The sequence below is a fragment of the Monodon monoceros genome, unplaced genomic scaffold (genome assembly GCF_005190385.1).
Source record: "Monodon monoceros isolate NGI ecotype Baffin Bay Population unplaced genomic scaffold, NGI_Narwhal_1 Super_Scaffold_18, whole genome shotgun sequence".
In the NCBI taxonomy this organism is placed as follows: domain Eukaryota; kingdom Metazoa; phylum Chordata; class Mammalia; order Artiodactyla; family Monodontidae; genus Monodon; species Monodon monoceros.
This window is the reverse complement of record NW_021703774.1, coordinates 4,664,123-4,684,812: the sequence shown is the minus strand read 5'-3', so window position 1 is coordinate 4,684,812 and position 20,690 is coordinate 4,664,123. Positions and strand designations below refer to the sequence as shown.

At 39.2% G+C, this 20,690-nt stretch overlaps 1 protein-coding gene across 3 annotated transcripts in view; it reads right to left on the bottom strand.

Annotated features, from left to right (window-relative positions):
- Positions 1-415: 415 nt before the first annotated feature.
- The window catches only part of DENND1B (DENN domain containing 1B), a 265,632-nt gene continuing 245,357 nt past the window's right edge, over positions 416-20,690 (bottom strand). For all 3 annotated transcript variants that reach the window (XM_029227517.1, XM_029227515.1, XM_029227516.1), the window contains 3 exons: positions 8,694-8,773; positions 7,512-7,728; positions 416-5,920 (listed from right to left, as the gene is read on the bottom strand). In XM_029227517.1, the coding sequence (XP_029083350.1) occupies positions 5,402-5,920; positions 7,512-7,728; positions 8,694-8,773 (816 nt within the window). In that variant the 3' untranslated portion in view covers positions 416-5,401. The remainder of the gene's footprint in view (positions 5,921-7,511; positions 7,729-8,693; positions 8,774-20,690) is intronic.

The window sequence follows — 20,690 nt, the reverse complement described above, 5'->3', positions numbered from 1 at the left end:
TTGTTGTTTTAGGCATTGCTCTAAGTACTGAATCATGACAGATTCAAGAAATCTCATTTTTGGTATATGATTATTAAAGGTTCTCAAAATAACCACATGGAAACTAGACTACGTGAAGGATGGTGACTCAACACACATGGTGCATTTAGGATGCACAGAGTCTAATTTTGTCCTGTCCTAAAAGTCATGTAATCAACCAAAGGGCAGATTTGTCAACGTACCTCAACAAGGCTCTCTTCCGAAACATGAAGTAACACAGAGACGAAGAGACTCAGAGATTTATCATATCAAAGAGGTAATCATTTGTGACTTGGCAATCTTTTAAGATAAAAGATTGTATATTTTAAATTACTTCACTTAAGTATGGTTTGAAAAAACATAGCTTTCTGGATAGAAAGCATCTGGTTAAGTTTGCTGTTCAGTACCTTGTTTTATTTTTTTTGGTATGTTTGCATATCACATCCAGAGCTACAGATTTTCCACAGTGCTTCTGCCTCATTCAAGTATAACAAAAGTAGAAATCTATAGAAGCTCTACGGTTAAACAAACTGTACACTATACAAAAATTAACTTAATTTACACAGTCAAAAAGTATTGGCAATGCCCTTTATAAATCTTACCAAAGATTCATCACAAAGGATATTACAGTTGACATATGTTTTGTCATCACCATAGAAATGCCATCTAGATTTATGTGGTACAGAACTGAGTATTTGTTAAACGTACACATGAAGAATCAGCATTTTGCACTACACACATTTCTTTTAAAGTAACAGTATTGTCAATAGTAATCTAAGGTTCAGGATTTTCTTGTTGCATATTTATTGTTGCTGAGGCAGTTAGTTATATATTAATGCAATATTCATAATTATTTTAAATAAAAACATTTCTCCTGCCAACGGTATAAAGAATACTTTTTCTCTAAAATCACATGGAATGTTGCTACATACAGTTTTACACAAATACTGAAAAACATGACCTTAAGGCATCTGCTGGAAAAGCAGATGTATTTATATGAACTAAATTATGCAAGAAAAAATATTGCACAAAATCCTATTATTTTCAAAATAAAACATGCTTCTTTCTAAATACACATAATTCCCTACCTTGACCAAATCACAATGTTAACTGATTTGCTCAAAACAACTCTGCCTCTTAAACAAGATTTAAGAAACAGACACTAACAGATTCCTGGGCTCGACAGAGGAAAGACGTCAATACTAACAGTTTGTAGAAAGCATTTCATATATTAAGAAGTGGTCTGGGGGAATTAGGTTTGGGTGCTCATTTTACATTCTTCAATTTATATTCTGATATACAAATATCTACCCAGAATCAGGATATTGTATGCTAAACAAAATGGAATTCAGATTAGAAAATTTATTCATGAAAATAATCTTTTCCTGAAAATTCAGATTTTCTAGAAAAGAAGATCTACTAGTTATGAGACTAGTCACAGTTTTGTCCTCTTTATCAGCAGTCTACTTCTTCACCTTACTTCAGAAACGATGAATTCATTAGCATTCCTGGGTCCTGTTTATTAGGATATGAGCACAAACTCCTCACAACAGCACTGTCACAGACAGTTTTAGTTTAAAAGTGTATGTGTGTGTGTGAGGGGAGGCTGTTTCTAGAGAATGCTATTATCAAGGTGAAGACAGTAGAACGAGATCCCATCAACATGCGTCTGCATGCTCAGTTAATCCTGATTCGAGTGATGTGGCCCTAAGTAGTGCAAAGGGACATGGTTTCATCAGAGCCTCGCTGCCTGGTGATAGGAGAGCAGAGTGGTGATGGACAGTCAGGTAAACAGACACTTAGTTTCTAAGAGCCTCTGAATCTGGCCTTTAAAAGTAGGTATCCTAGGTAGCAGCATTACTGTACTTCGTATAACAGGAGAGAAAGTTAATCAAATTAGAAATGGTACAATGGTTCTGTACTTAGAGCATGTTTTATATTAAGCAGCTTTAAAAGGCCTTTTTTTTGGTGATAGAATCTTGGCTGAATAACTTCTAAGCAAAATACATTATCGTTATTATTGTTAACAGGGATTTACAATTCCTTTTCCTTTTAATTAGTTCCTGCACAGCAGGGACTAGGCCAATTCTTTTATTTCCCTATGTCCACAGTTATTGTACCTTGTGTGTGACCAGTACAAACAGCTGATAAATAGTTCCTTAATGAGCTTTTAATTTTTAATCAGAAAAGTACTCATGCTATATTTTGGTGCCTTTCTAAAATATGCTAAAGTAGGTAGCCATCAAAATATACCACTTAACACAGTCTCACTTAACAAGAGCTCCTAAATTCACACACGACTCTTCTATCCCCCTGAAATACCATGGATGCAATACCCAAGGGCAAAAGGATAAAAACTAGAGTGGGATTTGGGGAGAATTGTGACTTTGTCTAGAGGTCACATAAAGACTGGGCCTCAGAGCCAAAGGTCTGATTTGTTTATACAATTCTGTTGTAGAACAGGTGTTGCTCCTTGGGGGTAAAAAAAAAAAAAAAATTCAAACAGCAGGAGAGTTTACACATATTTGGTTTAGTTATAATAGAAAATGTGAAGATAGTAGGAAAAATACTTTTATTTCAGAACTCACCTCAATGTCACTTCATTCTCTCTACAGCCACCATAATACTGGGAAGTCTAGTTTCAGAGCAGACTTTGAATACTTAAAATGTTAACGGTTTGAAATATGAATACTTGCTACTAGTCTTTTGGATTTTTTCCAAGAATAACATGCAGGGGTTTTGCTTTTGTTTTTAACATGGAATATAAGAGTTGATTTTGTATGTTAAAATAAGGCACAAATTCAGTTTAAAACATCTTGAAACAAATGTGACTTGTCAGTGGATGAATACCCTCACCACACACAGAAGTGCAGTCAGACATCTGGTAAGGGGACCAAAAGACAGAAAAAAACTCACGTTTCTGAGGCCATGAAACTTATCAAGCAAATGGATCAAAACCCAAATTGTGCCTATGCTGCACTCACAATGATCCCATTCTCCAGACAGTGAATTCTGAAGGAAAAATACCTCATTCCAATATTCACGTTAAAGGGCTGCTTTACATTCTTTTCAAAAATTATGAAGAGTATTTTGCCCAGCAGATTAACGACCAGAGTGACAGTTTTTCCTTCTTATTTAAAATAGCTCTTCTGACAAATGGACTTTTTTATATCTTTCAATTAAATAAAATGGAATTTTGTAATGAGTATATAAAAGCAAAATTCGACAGGAACCTTGAATCTTTTGTGTTAAAAAAAAAAGGATTAAATTTAAAAAAGGATTAAACACCCTTTTCCTTAATACATACAGAGTCTATCCTTATATGGAAAACAAGGTCTTCCTTGTTTTCCTTCATAAACATGAATGAATAATTGTCCTCCCAAAATATATCCATTGAGATTTTGAAATGCACTTTAGAAAAGTAAAACTTGGTCATTTTCTTTAAATTATTTAAAGACTGACCTGAATGAATATCTTAAGCAACGTTTTTAACAAACCCCCTTCCAGGATTTTAATTGAAAATTAAATTATGATTTCAGTAAATATTTTAGAGCACAGTCTTGATGAGGGTTCTTGAATGGGTTCTCAAACACCTTTCCTAAAATGATAATGTAAAAAAAAATCATGAGTGGGGACGTATAGAGTATATATATTGAACATACTAACAACAAATGAACCATAGCATCACTGGGTTTTTTTCCTGATTATTCCTGCCAATCTAGCCAATCATCAATCAGTCAATGCACGATTCCTTCTCAGGTGAACTTCAAAGCGTGACAGTGAATTTGAGAGAGAGGAGACGATGTCCCATGTAGAAGAACTCCAAGTAATTTACATGGATTCCGTGCCCTCACGGAGAGGAAGTGCGAGCCCCAAGCCTCAGTGTGGGCCGCGCACGGCGACTTCCTCCTGAAGACGGCAGTAGGAGCGGCAGGGGAAGGAACGGCTTTACAGGGGAGGAACCCCACAAACGCCACCTCAGCCTGGTGACCAAGGCCAACATCAACATTCACAAATCACGTGCACAGCACGGACCCTTGATAAGATGTAATGATGAAGACGGCACTTTTCTTCTGTAACCCCCTCCCCAAAACCCAACGGTCCCGTTACAATCAATCAATCATGAGAAAAACACCAGACAAGTTCCAGCAGAGGGGCATCCTACAGCATATCTATATCTGCCCAGTCCTCTTGAAAACTGTCAAGGTCGTCAAAAACCAGCAAAGTCTGAGAGAGGGTCACAGCCAAGAGGAGCCTACGGAGCTGTGGCAGCCAAGTGTGATGTGGTCCCTGGGTGGGATTCTGGGACAGAAGAAGGATGGTAGGGGAAAACTAAGGAAATGTGCATGGAGCATGGTTCATGAATTGTGAAGACGTACCGCACTGACATCATAGGATATGAAAAACAGCGGAAACTGAGTAGGGAGACGTGGGGACACTGTACTTTCTCCACACGGTTTCTATAAATTTGAAACTTCCAAAATATAAAGTCAATTATTTTAAGAAGTCCATCTGAGATATGAAGCATTCTGGTAGAGAATTATTAGTTAAGGGAAAAACAGATAGGAATACTTTTTTATCAGGACAGTTTATATCACATTTGGCTTCCTGGGGGTGACTCCTACTTTAGCAAAGTCATACAGAAAGACCGTGAAAAAACTTGAAGTGTCATTTGTAAACAGAAGTCATTAATTTCACATTGTAATCCAGCACTTCATATATTTCGCTGAGTGACATGTAAGGTAAATGCGAACCTTTATACCTTTTGGAAAACATGGCTGCAGTGTCCAGAAGAGAGCTTTTTAAACTTTGAAAAAATGAATTTTGTCCTTGATTTGATGAATAGAAAAAGGCATTATTGCTCTGCAGAACACTTATCTTTCAAAATTTACCTGTAATTCCATAAATTACGTAAGTAAGTATGCTTAATATAGGCTTAAGATTAAGGCAATTAGTTGGTCAACAGTTTCAGGCTAGTTCTGATAGGTTTTGGTATCTTGGCCAGTTCATGCTCAACCAGGTTAGTACAGTAGCTACTGGTTATGTGCAAGGGTTAGATGCATACTTCGTTTAAATAAAATAAGTGGCGTTAAGCACCAAATACTGGGAAATCATATGTTCAATATACACTTTCAACATACATACAAGCTAGTACCTGATTTAAGAGCACAGTAGAAGAGTTAGCTTTACATTTAAAAATCAGTGGATAAATCTATATACCACGAGACAGACGAGTGGGAGGAATGTCCCAAATGAAAAACAATGTTTAGACGGTAGGAAGAATTGTCTTTTCTACCAATCCTTGTTTATGATAGGGTACAGGGACTCCTAAAATGTCTCCGTAGAAACTTGGATGCAAGCGACGGACTCTTCATTTGTTGATTTAAGCTTGGTTTCCACTTGCTTTTCCTTCTGAGATGTTTAAGTCTTGCTGGAAGGCAGATGTTACGTCGCATAACGACACCACCTCCTGAAGCAGTCCAGAACCTTCTGAAGTCTCTTTGGCTCCTTTCCCTTCTTTCTCCCAAGGAACAAAAGACGGACGGCGCCCAAGGCTGGGTGCCAGCGGACCACCCGGAGTCTGGCTTAGTGTTTCTTCCTTCTCTGTTTGGGAAGCTCCGGGCGAAGCCAGCGGCAACCCCAGTCCTGGAGCGGGGTCCGGCCCTCCCAGCTCCGCGGGCCGGCTCGCGGCACCCACGCCGAGGCGTCGCTCACCGTTCTCCTCCTTGAGGATGGACAGAGAGTCCGTTCCCGCGCTGGAGGCCACCCGCTTCCTGGGCGAGGGCGGGAGCTGCCTGCCGTGGAGGGCACTGTCGTCCTGCCCCAGGTGCCACTCGGCCTGGTCACCGGAACCACCGCAAAGCAGGGCCAGGTTGTTCTCACTGGGCGTGTTGGATTTATTCTGAGAGAAGAAACAGCGCATTTAGAAAAAATGGAAGAAAATTATAGCATTACTTCAGCAGTACTGTTTTCCATTTTGAAATCAGTATCTTTCAAGGCTGGGAACTCAAAGTCCCTCCCAGAGGAAATGAAGCATGGACAGTTAGTTAGCTCTGAACACCTCCCAGGGCGCCCTCAACAGGAATGAAGTGAGATGGATACGGGTGCCCAGGCCCTTGCACCTTTCAATCACCTATAAAACTCAAACCAGACCCTAAGTGTTGGCGAGGGTGTGGAGAAAAAGGAGCCCTCGCACACTGCGGGTGGGAGTGTAAACTGGTGCAGCCACTGTGGAAATCAGTGTGGAGGGTCCTCAAAAAACTAAAAACAGAACTACCATACAATCCAGCAATATATAATACACCTACTTCCGGGTATGTATCCAAAGAAGATAAAATCAGTATCTTGACAATACAGCTGTACCCACATGTTCACGGCAGCATTATTTACAATAGTGAAGCTATGGAAACAACCTAGATGTCATTGATGGATGAACAGGTAAAGAAAACGTGGTACGTATACACCATGGAATGTTACTCAGCTTTTAAAAACAAGGAAATCCTGCCATTCGTGACAACATGGATGTACTTGGAGGGCATTATGTTAAGTGAAATAAGCCAGACAGAGAAACACAAATACCGCATGATGTCACTTATATGTGGAACCTAAAATAGTCAAACTCAGATGTCGCGAGTAGAATGGGGGTCACCAGAGGGGGATGGAGGGTGGGGAAATGGGGAGATGCTGGAGGGGCAGGTTTCAGTCGTGCAGGTGGGAAAAGTGCTGGGACCTAATGTACAGCTCGGTGACCACAGTTCTTTGCTAAGAAGGTAGATCTCAAGTGCTCTCACCGCAAAGAAAAGGTAACTAAGTGAGATAAGGGATATGTTAATTAGCTCATCTGTGGTCAGCATTTCAAAACATCAAGTTGTACACCTTAGATGTATACAACTTTTATTTGTCATTATACTACAAAACTGAAAAATAAAAAGGATTTGCAAAACAATCCTTCAAAATAACACAAAAAACAAGCAGACAAACCGTATTATATAATCAATGCCAAGTTCTGGAATTTATTACCATCAGAACAGAGTGGAAATTACTCATACTTCTCTCTCTTGTGTTCTTAAAGCAGCCAGTTCAATCTGTTTAAAGTATTATTTCTAAAGCAATACAATGAAACATTACTTGAATTAATACATTTATTGAAATTTTTCTGAACATCCAGAAAATACAGAAAAAAAGTGGGAACATTTCACGTTTAAAAGTTCCCCAGAAAAGACAACTATAAAATTAGGTTGTAGGAAAATACTACTGCTTGACAAAATAATTTCAATTAATGACAATAACCACCAGAATTGCATAAATAAAAGGGAAAATGCTGGAATTTTGTTACTAGAAATAATTCTTAATGATTAACTCTTACAGTATTTTTGGAGTTTTGACACTTATCTGAGGTCAAACGCTCCTACCAACTAAGGTGACGACAAAAGCCATCACAGTGAGTGCGAGAAACTGTTCATTTAATTTTACCAGTTGGAAAATCGACTCACCGTGGGCTTGTAATCAATGTCGTCCATCGACCTAAAGAAGTCCAGGCTCCTGGCCGCCGCCAGCTTCCCCTGGTCCTGGCTGTGCGTGCTCAGCGTGTCCAGGATCTCGCCCAGCAAGTCCATCTCACCCGAGGAAGGGGCCTGTGCTCTGGTTTCAAGAGAGTCGTCACTTTCGTAGAAATAAGCAGACGCTTCTTCTCCGTCTTCAGAGGACAACCTGAAGAAAAAGAAAACACGCACTGGTGATTACGTGACCACGAATGCTACTTACAAGCAACCTCTCACCAAAGACCGTCAACTAAGGTGGGAGTTTTAAAACCAATGTAATATTTCTGTAGAACAGCAAAGTGGATAATTGGTTCATGGCCAAATTCTTTATAGTGATGTACACACCGATTCAAATGCTGGAAATCTTGAGTATGTGCACTGAGAGCAAACAAACGTTTATGGCTCCTTATCAATCTGGAAGCACAGGCGGGGCTTTTCACAGTCTAATTCTGGGGAATTTGGGACATTAGCCTTAGAAATATCAGGTTCCCAGAATACCTGGGAAGTTTGCTATACTCCAAGTTCACTTTCAGTATTTTTATATGGTTTTCCTTTTATTTGTTTATTCACTTGTCTTATATAAACAAAGATATACTTAATGCAGAAAAAAGAATGTTGATTCTGTCATCCCAAAATATCTTAAAATTGTTTTAAAAGTTCAACATATACTATTATTGTTTCCCTTGTTTTATGTTAAAATTAATTTTTAACATTTTGCGTTAAATTCTCCTCTTCTGATACCACCATGGAGTTAGGTCCCGCCCCTCGCCTATCTGGTTTGTTTCTATTGACTACTTTCACTGTTCCTGATATTCACCTGGCCCTCTTCAGGAGGAGGGTAGGAGTCTAACTTAGTGAGTGGGCTTCTGTTTCCCCTTTAACACTATCCCAGGTATTGCTGCAGACGTTACTGCTTCCCGAGAACAAGTTATTTCAGGTCTATCTTGCTTTCCCATCTCAAGATTCATCTCCCGTGAGACTCCAATTAGCGCTGGTTCCTCCTGCTGAAGAATATACCACAGGGGAGTGAAACCTGATCTCTGGGAGTGCACGTTCTTTGACATCTCTCTTGTAACCTAGAGCTTCTGCCGCTGAGCCGCATCGTGTGACAGAACAGGAGACCCCGCGACTTACTTGCTAGCTCTTTCTGCGTCCTCACCATTGTCAGCACACAGAACACCATCCAGGCTCTGAAGAGTCCTTCTTAGGCGTGGCTACAGAGAGAGATCGACACACTGGCGTTAAGTCGTTAAGGTATGTCTCTTCCATAAATTTTAACCGACAATTTGATCTGACAAGGAATACTTTTTAAAGAAATATGCGTTCAGGGGTTTTGAATACTAGCCAGTAACTTGACTAGCTGGGCAGGAAGAAGGGGAGGATATCAGACATTTACCTCAACGCTTACATCTCAAACCAGTCAACAACAAACAAATCACTGGGCTGAGTACATAAACACTCTGCCCGCTCTCCCAGTCTGTCGGTCCCCGATTTAGGAATCCCTGACTTACAGTCAATCACTTCACCAAGCACTTAGCCCCCAGTTTCAATAATAATCAGTACTTGGAATCTTGTTGCTTTCATCCCTTACCCACACTCTCCCTCACACCAAGTACTTTAAGGCAATGCTTCTCAATCATTAAAGTGCATGTACATCTCTTGGAGTTTGGTACAGGTTCTGATTCTAACACGCTCTTAGGTGAGGCTGCTCTTGGGTCTCAAGGTAACAAATCCTAGACGATGCATCATTTCACCTGTAAATACTTCACTATGTAGCTTTAACAGATAGATTTTTTTTATTTAACACAACCAAATATCATGATCATACATAACGAATTAATAATTACTCTCTAATATCTCATATTCCCTTACTGCCCCCAAAATATTTGAGTGAGTTTATCTGGACCAGAATCTCAACAGGGTAGCACTGGATTTGGCTGACATGTCCCTTGTCTCAGAGGACGACCCCTTCCACCTTCCCCCCCTCCATGCCACCTGTGTCCTTTTACATGTTATTTTACCCTCGTTTCCTATAAAGTGGCAATTACATCTGGAGCTTGGTTAGCTTCAGGTTCTGGGTTTTCCCTCTGTTTTTGGCAAGAATTCCCACAGGTGTTGATGTGTTTCTCAGTGCATCACATCTGGAGGCACCTGGTGATCAGATGTCTCACTTTGGGTGGTACTAAGACTGATTAATGGCTTCAGGTGTGGCTGGCCAGTGCATCCACTACAAACTTTATCAGCCTTTCACCTGATGGTTTTAGCATCCTATAGTAACCGCTGGCTAAATCCATTATTTCAGTAGGCACTTCAAAATTATGCTTTTCAAAAGCATTTCCTTTAATATTTATTTGTTGGCATTCCATAAAGAACTGTCTTATTAACTATGTGACTATCCTGAAATACAATGTGTAACAGAAAAATAGGATAATTCCTTCCTTTTATTTAACAATTTTTAGAGTAATGAGCTAATCTAACAGTCTATAAAGGTGAGCCAGGAGGGGCCTTTAAAAATTATCATTTGTATATATTTGATACGGCTCATCACCCCATCACGGTTACTACTCTTCTTGAGGTTCAATCTGTCCCATTTTTGAACTACACTGTGATTATGTTTTTTAAGTAGTTATCTTTTACAGATTTATCTCAAAGTATCTGCAGGGTTAAATGATATGCTATTGGGTATTTACTTCAAATTAATCCAGAGGTGGGGAGGGATCATGGGTCGGGCTGGCACAGAAATAAGATTGGCCGTAAGCTGATAATTGCTGAAGATGTATGCAAGGTACCTGGGAACTCATATAAGCTTCTCTTTACTTTTGCATGTTTGAATCATGTTAAGTGTTCATTCCACAAGAAAATAAAAAACTTTTACAGTTTTTGTTATGGACCAAGATGGCAGAGTAGGAAGACCCTGCATTCGCCACGCCATGAACACGCCTCACGCCATGAACATGCCTCAGCCCACGGACACGCCTCACCCCAAGGACACGCCTCAGCCCACGGACATGCCTCACCCCATGAACAAACCAAAACTATAACTACACAGAGTGACCCATCTGAGAACGACGTGAAGACCAGCAGAGCAGCTCTTCTACGATGAAGGATATAAAGAAAAACACACTGAAACAGGTCAGAGGGACAGAGGCCATAGAGTCAGGACCCACGCCCTCCATGCGGTGACCTGTAAGCAGGAGGAAATATCACAAATATTAGAGGCCCTCCCTCAGGAGCGAGGGGTCAGGGCCCCACATGGGGGCACCCCAGCCCGGGGGACCTGCACTAGGCAGGGGAGCCCCCTAACATTTAACTGACACCCAGTGTGGCTTACGTCTGGGAGAGCCACGGGACTCTGGAAAACCGAGACTCTGCTCTTGAAGGGCTTCTGCACAGTAGCTCTGAGTCTTGATGCAGAGGCAGCGGTTGGAAAAGCACCTGGTCATATGTGAAGGAGAAGATTCACTGACTAACTTCAGGGCAAGTGCTGAGGGGCAGAGGTCTGTTAGAACTTTCTTCAGGGACCAAAGTGCTGGTGGACACCATTTTTTAAATTATTATTCTCTCTCTACCTAGCTGGCCCGGCACTGGCAGCTGCCATTTCTGACATTCTCCATCTGTCTCGTGAGCATCGCAGCCCTGACCCAGCGTTCTCCAGCCGCATCCAACCTGCCCATCCTGGCCACTGCCCCTCCAAAGTGGCTCCTGTCCTGCCACACCTGGCAGGTAGACTTGCCAGGGTCCAGCATCCCCTAAAGAGGCTCCCGCCCTGAGAGGCCAGCCCTACCCACCAGTACACCTGCCAACTGAGTGGCTGAGCCCTGCAGCCAGCCACACCAAGGGCCAGGGTGCCTGCAGCAGTTACAACCAGCTGGGCCTGGAACCAACTTGCCCACCAGTGGACCCAGAGCAGTTGTGACTGGGTGGGCCTTCCAGCCAGTAGGCAACCTTGGTGCCACCACAGCAGGAGGACACATAGCCCACAGAGGGGGACACCCCTGGAGCATCTGACTCTGGTGACCAGGAGGGATTGCTCTTCTGGGGCCCATGAGAAACCTTCTACATCAGCCACTCCTTCAAGATGGAGAGATGTAGCCCATCTACCCAACACACAGAAACTATACAGAGAGCGAAGCAAAGTGAGGAGACAGAGGAATGTGTTCCAAAAGAAAGAATAAGACAAAAACTCAGAAAAAGAAACGAAATGGAAATGAGTAATCTGATAAAGAGTTCAAACTAATGGTCATAAATATGCCCAATGAACTCATGAGAAAATAAACAGTGAGAACTTCAATAAAGAATTACAAAATATAAAAAAGAACCAAGCAGAGCTGAACAATATAATAAATGAAATAAAAAGGTACACTAGATGGTATCAACAGCAGATTAGATGAAGCAGAAGAATGGATGGATCAGTGATCTGGAAGACAGGGTGGTGGAAAATCACCCAAAAGGAACAGCAAAAAAGAAAAACGAATTTTAAAAAGAGATACTTTAAGGGATCCTAGGGACAAATCAAGCACACTAATATTCACATTATAGGAGTCCCAGAAGGAGAAGAGGCAGAGAAAGGGACAGAAAACTTATTTGAAGAAATAGTGGCTGAAAACTTTCCTAACCGGGTGAAGGAAACAGACATCCAAGTCCAGGAAACAGAGTCCCAAACAGGATGAGCCCAAAGAGACCCAAGACACAGTGTAATTAAAATGATAAAAGTTAAAGAGAGAATCTTAAAGGCAGCAAGAGAGAAGAAAAACTAGTTACATAGAAAGAAATCTCCGTAAGACTATAAGCTGCTTTCACAGCAGAAAATTTATAGGACAGGAGGAACTGGTATGACATATTCAAAGTGCTGACAGAAAAAAACCCAAAAAGCAAAAAAACCCCTTAAAAACCAAGAATACTCTACCTGGTAAGGTTATCATTCATAATTAAAGTAGCAGTAAAGTTTCCCAGACTAACAGAAGCTGAAGAAACTCATCACCAGTAAACTAACCATACAAAAAAATGTTAAAGGGACTTCTTTAGGCAGAAAAGGCCAAAACTAGAAATAAGAAAATATATTAAAAAAACCTCAAACATATAGTAAACATAGTGAGTGTATCAATCACTTACAAAGCAAGTAGGAAGGTTAAAAAGATAAAAGTAGTAAAATCAACCATTGTAACTATAATAGGTAGTTAAGAGATGCACAAAATAAAAAGATGTAAAATGTGATGTCAAAAAGGTGTGTTGGGAGATAAAAATACAGTGTTTTAAGAATGTTTGGACTTAAGTAACCATCAACTTAAAACAGACTGCTGTATACATAGGTTGTTATACATGAACTTCATGGTAACCACAAACCAAGAACCTATAATAGACACATAAAAATAAAAGAGAAAAAGACCCAAAATTAACACAAAAGAAAATCATCAAACCACAGAGAAGAGACTAAGAAGAAGAACACAGAAGGACTGCAAAACAAACCACAAAACAGTTAACAAAATGGCAATAAGTAATACCTATTAATAATAACTTAAAATGTAAAGGCCTAAATGTTCCAATCAAAAGACACAGAGTGGCTGAACTAATGAAAAAGCAAGGCCCATCTATATACAGCCTACAAGAGATTCACTCAAGTATGAAAACACACACAGACTAAAAGTGAAGGACTGGAAAAAGATATTCCATGCAAGTGGAAACAAAAGAAATCTGGGGTAACAACACTCATATCAGACAAAATAGACTCAAAGACTGTAACAAAAGAGTGCACACTGCATAATGATAAAGGGGTCAATCCAAAGAGATAATATAAGAGGTGCAAATATTTGTGCACCCCGGCTCCCTGAATTCAGACTGTATTACAAAGCTATAGTAATCAAAACAGTATGGCAGCTGTCTATAAGAGACCCACTTCAGACCTAGGGACACATACAGACTGAAAGTGAGGGGATGGAAAAAGATATTCCATGCAAATGGAAATCAAAAGAACACTGGAGGGGCTTCCCTGGTGGCGCAGTGGTTGAGAGTCCGCCTGCCGATGCAGGGGACACGGGTTCGTGCCCTGGTCCGGGAAGATCCCACATGCGGCGGAGCGGCTGGGCCCGTGAGCCATGGCCGCTGAGCCTGCGCGTCCGGAGCCTGTGCTCCGCAACGGGAGAGGCCACAACAGTGAGAGGCCCGCGTACAGCAAAAAAAAAAAAAAAAAAAAGAACACTGGAGTAGCAATTCTCATATCAGAAAAAAACAGACTTTAAAACAAAGACTATTACAAGAGACAAAGAAGGACACTACATAATGATCAAGCGATCAATCCAAGAAGAAGATATAACAATTGTAAATATTTATGCACCCAACATAGGAGCACCTCAATACATAAGGCAAATGTTAACAGCCATTAAAGGGGAAATCGACAGTGACACAATCATAGTAGGGGACTTTAACACCCCACTTTCACCAATGGACAGATCATCCGAAATGAAAATAATTAAGGAAACACAAGCTTTAACTGATACATTAAACAAGGTAGACTTAATTGATATTTATAGGATATTCCATCCAAAAACAACAGACTACACATTCTTCTCAAGTGATCATGGAACATTCTCCAGGATAAATATCATCCTGGGTCATAAATCAAGCCTTGGTAAATTTAAGAAAATTGAAATCATATCAAGAATCTTTCCCGACCACAATGCTATGAGACTAGATATCAACTACAGGAAGAAATCTGTAAAAAAATACAAACACATGGAGGCTAAACAATACACTACTTAATAACCAAGAGGTCACTAAGGAAATCAAAGAGGAAATCAAAAAATACCTAGAAACAAATGACAATGAAAACACGATGACCTAAAACCTATGGGATGCAGCAAAAGCAGTTCTAAGAGGGAAGTTTATAACAATACAATCCTACCTTAAGAAACAAGAAACAACTCAAATAAACAACCTAACCCTACACCTAAAGCAATTAGAGAAAGAAGAACAAAAAACCCCCAAAGTTAGCAGAAGGAAAGAAATCATAAAGATCAGATCAGAAATAAATGAAAAAGAAATGAAGGAAACGATAGCAAAGATCAATAAAACTAAAACCTGGTTCTTTGAGAAGATGAACAAAATTGATAAACCATCAGCCAGACTCATCAAGCAAAAAAGAGAGAAGACTCAAATCAATAGAATTAGAAATGAAAAAGGAGAAGTAACAACTGACACTGCAAAAATACAAAGGATCATGAGAGATTACTACAAGCAACTATATGCCAATAAAGTGGACAACCTGGAAGAAATGGACAAATTCTTAGAAAAGCACAACCTTCTGAGACTGAACCAGGAAGAAATAGAAAATATAAACAGACCAAATCACAAGCACTGAAATTGACACTGTGATTAAAAATCTTCCAACAAGCAAAAGCCCAGGACCAGATGGCTTCACAGGCGAATTCCATCAAACATTTAGAGAAGAGCTAACACCTATCCTTCTCAAACTCTTCCAGAATATAGCAGAGGGAGGAACACTCCCAAACTCATTCTATGAGGCCACCATCATCCTGATACCAAAACCAGACAAGGATGTCACAAAGAAAGAAAACTACAGGCCAATATTGCTTATGAACATAGATGCAAAAATCCTCAACAAAACACTAGCAAACAGAATGCAACAGCACATTAAAGGAGTCATACACGATGATCAAGTGGGGTTTATCCCAGGAATGCAAGGATTCTTCAATATATGCAAATCAATCAATGTGAGACACCATGTTAACAAACTGAAGAATAAAAACCATATGATCATCTCAATAGATTCAGAAAAGCCTTCGACAAAATTCAACACCCATTTACGATAAAAACCCTCCAGAAAGTAGGCATAGAGGGAACTTACCTCAACATAATTAAGGCCATATATGACAAACCCACAGCCAACATTGTCCTCAATGGTGAAAAACTGAAAACACTTCCAGTAAGATCAGGTACAAGACAAGGTTGCCCACTCTCACCACTATTATTCAACATAGTTTTGGAGGTTTTAGCCACAGCAGTCAGAGAAGAAAAAGAAATACAAATCAGAAAAGAAGAAGTAAAGCTGTCACTGTTTGCAGATGACACGATACTATACAAAGAGAATCCTAAAGATGCTACCAGAAAACTACTAGAGCTAATCAATGAATTCGGTAAAGTAGCAGGATACAAAACGCACAGAAATCTCTTACATTCCTATGCACTAATGAAAAATTCGAAAGTGAAATTAAGGAAGCACTCCCATTTACCATTGCAACAAAAAGAATGAAATACCTAGGAATAAACCTACCAAAGGAGACAAAAGACCTCTATGCAGAAAACTATAAGACACTGACGAAAGAAATTAAAGATGATAGAAATAGATGGAGAGATATACCATGTTCTTGGATTGGAAGAATCAACATTGTGAAAATGACTATACTACCCAAAGCAATCTACAGATTCAATGCCATCCCTATCAAACTACCAATGGCATTTTTCACAGAACTATAACAAAAAATTTCACAATCTGTATGGAAACACAAAAGACCCCGAATAGCCAAAGCAATCTTGAGAAAGAAAAACAGAGCTGGAGGAATCAGGCTCCCTGACTTCAGACTATACTACCAAGCTACTGTAATCAAGACAGTATGGTACTGGCACAAAAACAGAAATATAGATCAATGGAATAGGACAGAGAGCCCAGAGATAAACCCATTCACGTATGGTCACCTTATCTTTGATAAAGGAGGCAAGGATATACAATGGAGAAAAGACAGCCTCTTCAATAAGCGGTGCTGGGAAAACTGGACAGCTACATGTAAAAGAATGAAATTAGAACACTCCCTAAGACTGTACACAGAAATAAACTCAAAATGGATTAAAGACCTAAATGTAAGTCCCGACACTATCAAACTCTTAGAGGAAAACACAGGCCGAACACTCTATGACATAAATCACACTCTATGACATAAATCACAGCAAGATCCTTTTTGACCCACCTCCTAGAGAAATAGAAATAAAAACAAAAGATAAACAAATGGGACCTAATGAAACTTAAAAGCTTTTGCACAGTAAAGGAAACCATAAACAAGATGAAAAGACAACCCTCAGAACGGGAGAAAGTATTTGCAAGCAAAGCAACTGACAAAGGATTAATCTCCACAATTTACAAGCAGCTCATGTGGCTCAATATCAAAAAACCAAACAACCCAATCCAAAAATGGGCAGAAGAACTAAATAGACATTTCTCCCAAGAAGATATACAGATTGCCAACAAACATATGAAAGAATGCTCAACATCACTAATCATTATTGAAATGCAAATCAAAACTATAATGAGATATCATCTCACAACAGTCAGAATGGCCATCATCAAAAATCTACAAACAATAAATGCTGAAGAGGGTGTGGTGAAAAGGGAATCCTCTTGCACTGTTGGTGGGAATGTACATTGATACAGCCACTATGGAGGACAGTATGGAGGTTCCTTAAAAAACTAAAAATAGAACTACCATACAACACAGCAATCCCACTACTGGGCATATACCCTGAGAAAACCATAATTCAAAAAGAGTCATGTACCACAGTGTTCACTGCAGCTCTATTTACCAGCCAGGACATGGAAGCAACCTAAGTGTCCATCGACAGATGAATGGATAAAGAAAATGTGGCACATATATACAATGGAATATTACTCAGCCATAAAAAGAAACGAAATTGAGTTATTTGTAGTGAGGTGGATGGACCTAGAGCCTGTCATACAGAGTGAAGTAAGTCAGAAAGAGAAAAACAAATACCATATGCTAACACATATATATGGAATCTGAAAAAAAAAAACCAAGCCATGAAGAACCTAGGGGCAGGACAGGAATAAAGATGCAGACCTACTAGAGAATGGACTTAAGGACACAGGGATGGGGAAAGGTAAGCTGGGACAAAGTGAGAGAGTGGCACGGACATATATATACACTACCAAATGTAAAACCAACAGCTAGTGGGAAGCAGCCGCATAGCACAGGGTGATCAGCTCAGTGCTTTGTGACCACCTAAAGGGGTGGGATAGGGAGGGGAGGGAGGGAGATACAAGAGGGAGGAGATTCGGGGATATATGTATATGTATAGCTGATTCACTTTGTTATAAAGCAGAAACTAACACACCACTGTAAAGCAATTATACTCCAATAAAGGTGTTAAATAAAAAAAAAAAAAGAATTATACTTTCAGGCACTAAAATTTGATAAAAATTTTAAAAATTACAAAAACAGTATGGTACTGGCAAAAAAAAACAGAAATATAGATCAATGGATCAGGACAGGAAGTCCAGAGAGAAACCCACGCACTTATGGTTACCTAATCTATGACAAAGGAGGCAAGAATATACAGTGGAGAAAAGACAGCCTCTTCAGTAAGTGATTCTGGGAAAACCAGACAGCTACATGTAAAAAGAATGAAATTAGAACATTCCCTAACACCAAACACAAAAATAAAATCAAAATGGATTAAAGACCTAAATGTAAGGCCAGACAGTATAAAACTCTTAGAGGAAAACATAGGAAGAACACTCTGACATAAATCACAGCAAGATCTTTTTTGATCCACCTCCTAGAGTAATGAAAATTAAAACAAAAATAAACAAATGGGACCTAATGAAACTTAAAAGTTTTTACACAACGAAGGAAACCATAAACAAAATGAAAACAGAACCCTCAGAATGGGAGAAAACATTTGCAAATGAAGTGACCAACAAGGGATTAATCTCCAAAATATACAAACATCTCAGGCAGCTCAATATCAAAAAAAACCCCAACCCAATCAAAAAGTGGGTGGAAGATCTAAATAGACATTTCTCCAAAGAAAACATACAGATGCACAAAAAGCACATGAAAAGATGTTCAACATCACACCTCTAATTATTAGAGAAATGCAAATCCAAACTACAATGAGGTATCATCTCACACTGGTCAGAACGGCCATCATCAAAAAATCTACAAACAGTAAAATGCTGGAGAGGATATGGAGAAAAGGGAACCCTCTTCCACTGCTGGTGGGAATGTAAATTGGTATAGCCACTATGGAGAACAGTATGGCGGTTCCTTAAAAAACTAAAAATAGAGCTACCATATGATCCAGCAATCCCATTCCTGGACTTTTTTTTCCAGGAGAAAACCGTAACTTGAAAAGATACATGCACCCCAATGTTCACTGCAACACTATTTACAACAGCCAGGACATGGAAGCAACCTAAATGTCCATTGATAGAGGAGTGGATAACGAAGATGTGGTACATATATACAATGGAATATTACTTAGCCATGAAAAAGAATGAAATAATGCCGTTTGCAGCAACATGGATGGACCTAGAGATTGTCATACTGAGTGCAGTCAGTCAGACAGAGAAAGACAAATATCATATGATATTGCTTATACGTGGAATCTAAAGAAATGGTACAAATGGACTTATTTACAAAACAGAAATAGAGTCACAGATGTAGAAAACAAACTTATGGTTACCGGGGGGAAAGAGCGGGGAGGGATAGGCTGGGAGACTGGGACTGACATATACATACTACTATATATAAAACAGATAACTAATAAGGACCTACTGTATAATGCAGGGAACTCGATCCTCTGTAATGGCCTATATGGAAAAAGAATCTAAAAAAGAGTGGATATATGTAAGTGTATTGTATATGATTCACTTTGGTGTACAGCAGAAACTAACACAACATTGCAAATCAGCTATACTCTAATAAAAATTTTTAAAAAGTAAATAAATGGCATGACAGTAAAAAAAAAAAAGTATGCACCCCATATAGTAGCACCTAAGTATATAAAGCAAATATTAACAGACATAAAGGGAGAAACTGACAGTAATACAATAATAGTAGGAGACTTTAATACCTTACATCAATGGACAGAACATCCAACAGAAAATAAGGAAACACTGGCCTTAAACAATATATTAGACCAGATGGACACACATACACACACACACACACACACACACAAAGAACATTCCACCCCCAAACAGAGTACACATTCAAGTGCGCACGAAACATGGAACATTCTCTGGGATAGATCACATGTTAGGCCACAAAAAAAGTCTCAGTAAATTTAAAAGGACTGAAATCATATCAAGCATCCTTTCTGAACACAACAGTACAAAACTAGAAATCCATTACAAGAGGAAAACTGGAAGAAACGAAACTCATAAAGACTAAACAACATGCTACTAAACAACCAATGGGTCAATGAAGAAATCAAAGAGAAAATAAAAAGCACCGTGAAATAAATGAAAATGAAAAACATTGTTCCAAAGTTGATGGAAAATCAGTTCTAAGAGGAAAGTTCATAGCCTACCTCAGGAAAAAAACATATAAACAATCTAACTTTACACCTAAAGGAACTAGAAAAGAGAAAAATAAAGCCCAAAGTTAGTAAGAGGAAGAAAATAATAAAGATCAGAGTGGAAATAAATAAAATAGAGACTATAAGAACAACAGAAGAGATCAATGAAACTAAGAGCTGGTTCTTTGAAAAGCTAAACAAAATTGATAAACCTTTATCCAAACTCATCAAGGAAAAAAGAGGGCCCAAATCAATAAAATCAGAAATGAAAGAGAAGTTACAACTAATACAAAGAATCCTAAGAGACTACTACTACAACCTCTCATATACCAACAAATTGGACAACCTGGAAGAAATAGATGAATTCCTAGATACGTACCATCCTCCAAGACTAAATGGGGAAGAAACAGAAAATCTAAACAGACTAATTACTAGTAATGAAATTCAATCAGTAATAATTAAAAACTCCCAACAAACAAAAGTCCAGGATCAGAAGGCTTCACAGGTGAATTCTACCAAACATTTAAAGAAGAGTTAACACCTATCCTTCTCAAACTATTCCAAAAATCTGCAGAGGAGGAAAAGCTTCTAAACTTGTTCCAAAAGGCCAGCATTACCCTGAAAACAAAACCAGACAAAGATATTACAAAAAATGAAAATTACAGGCTAATATTCCTGATGAACATAGATGCAAAAATCCTCAACAAAATACTAGCAAACCAAATCCAACAATACATTAAAAGGATCATACACCATGATCAAGTGGGGTTTCTTCTAGGGATGCAAGGGTGATTCAATATCCAC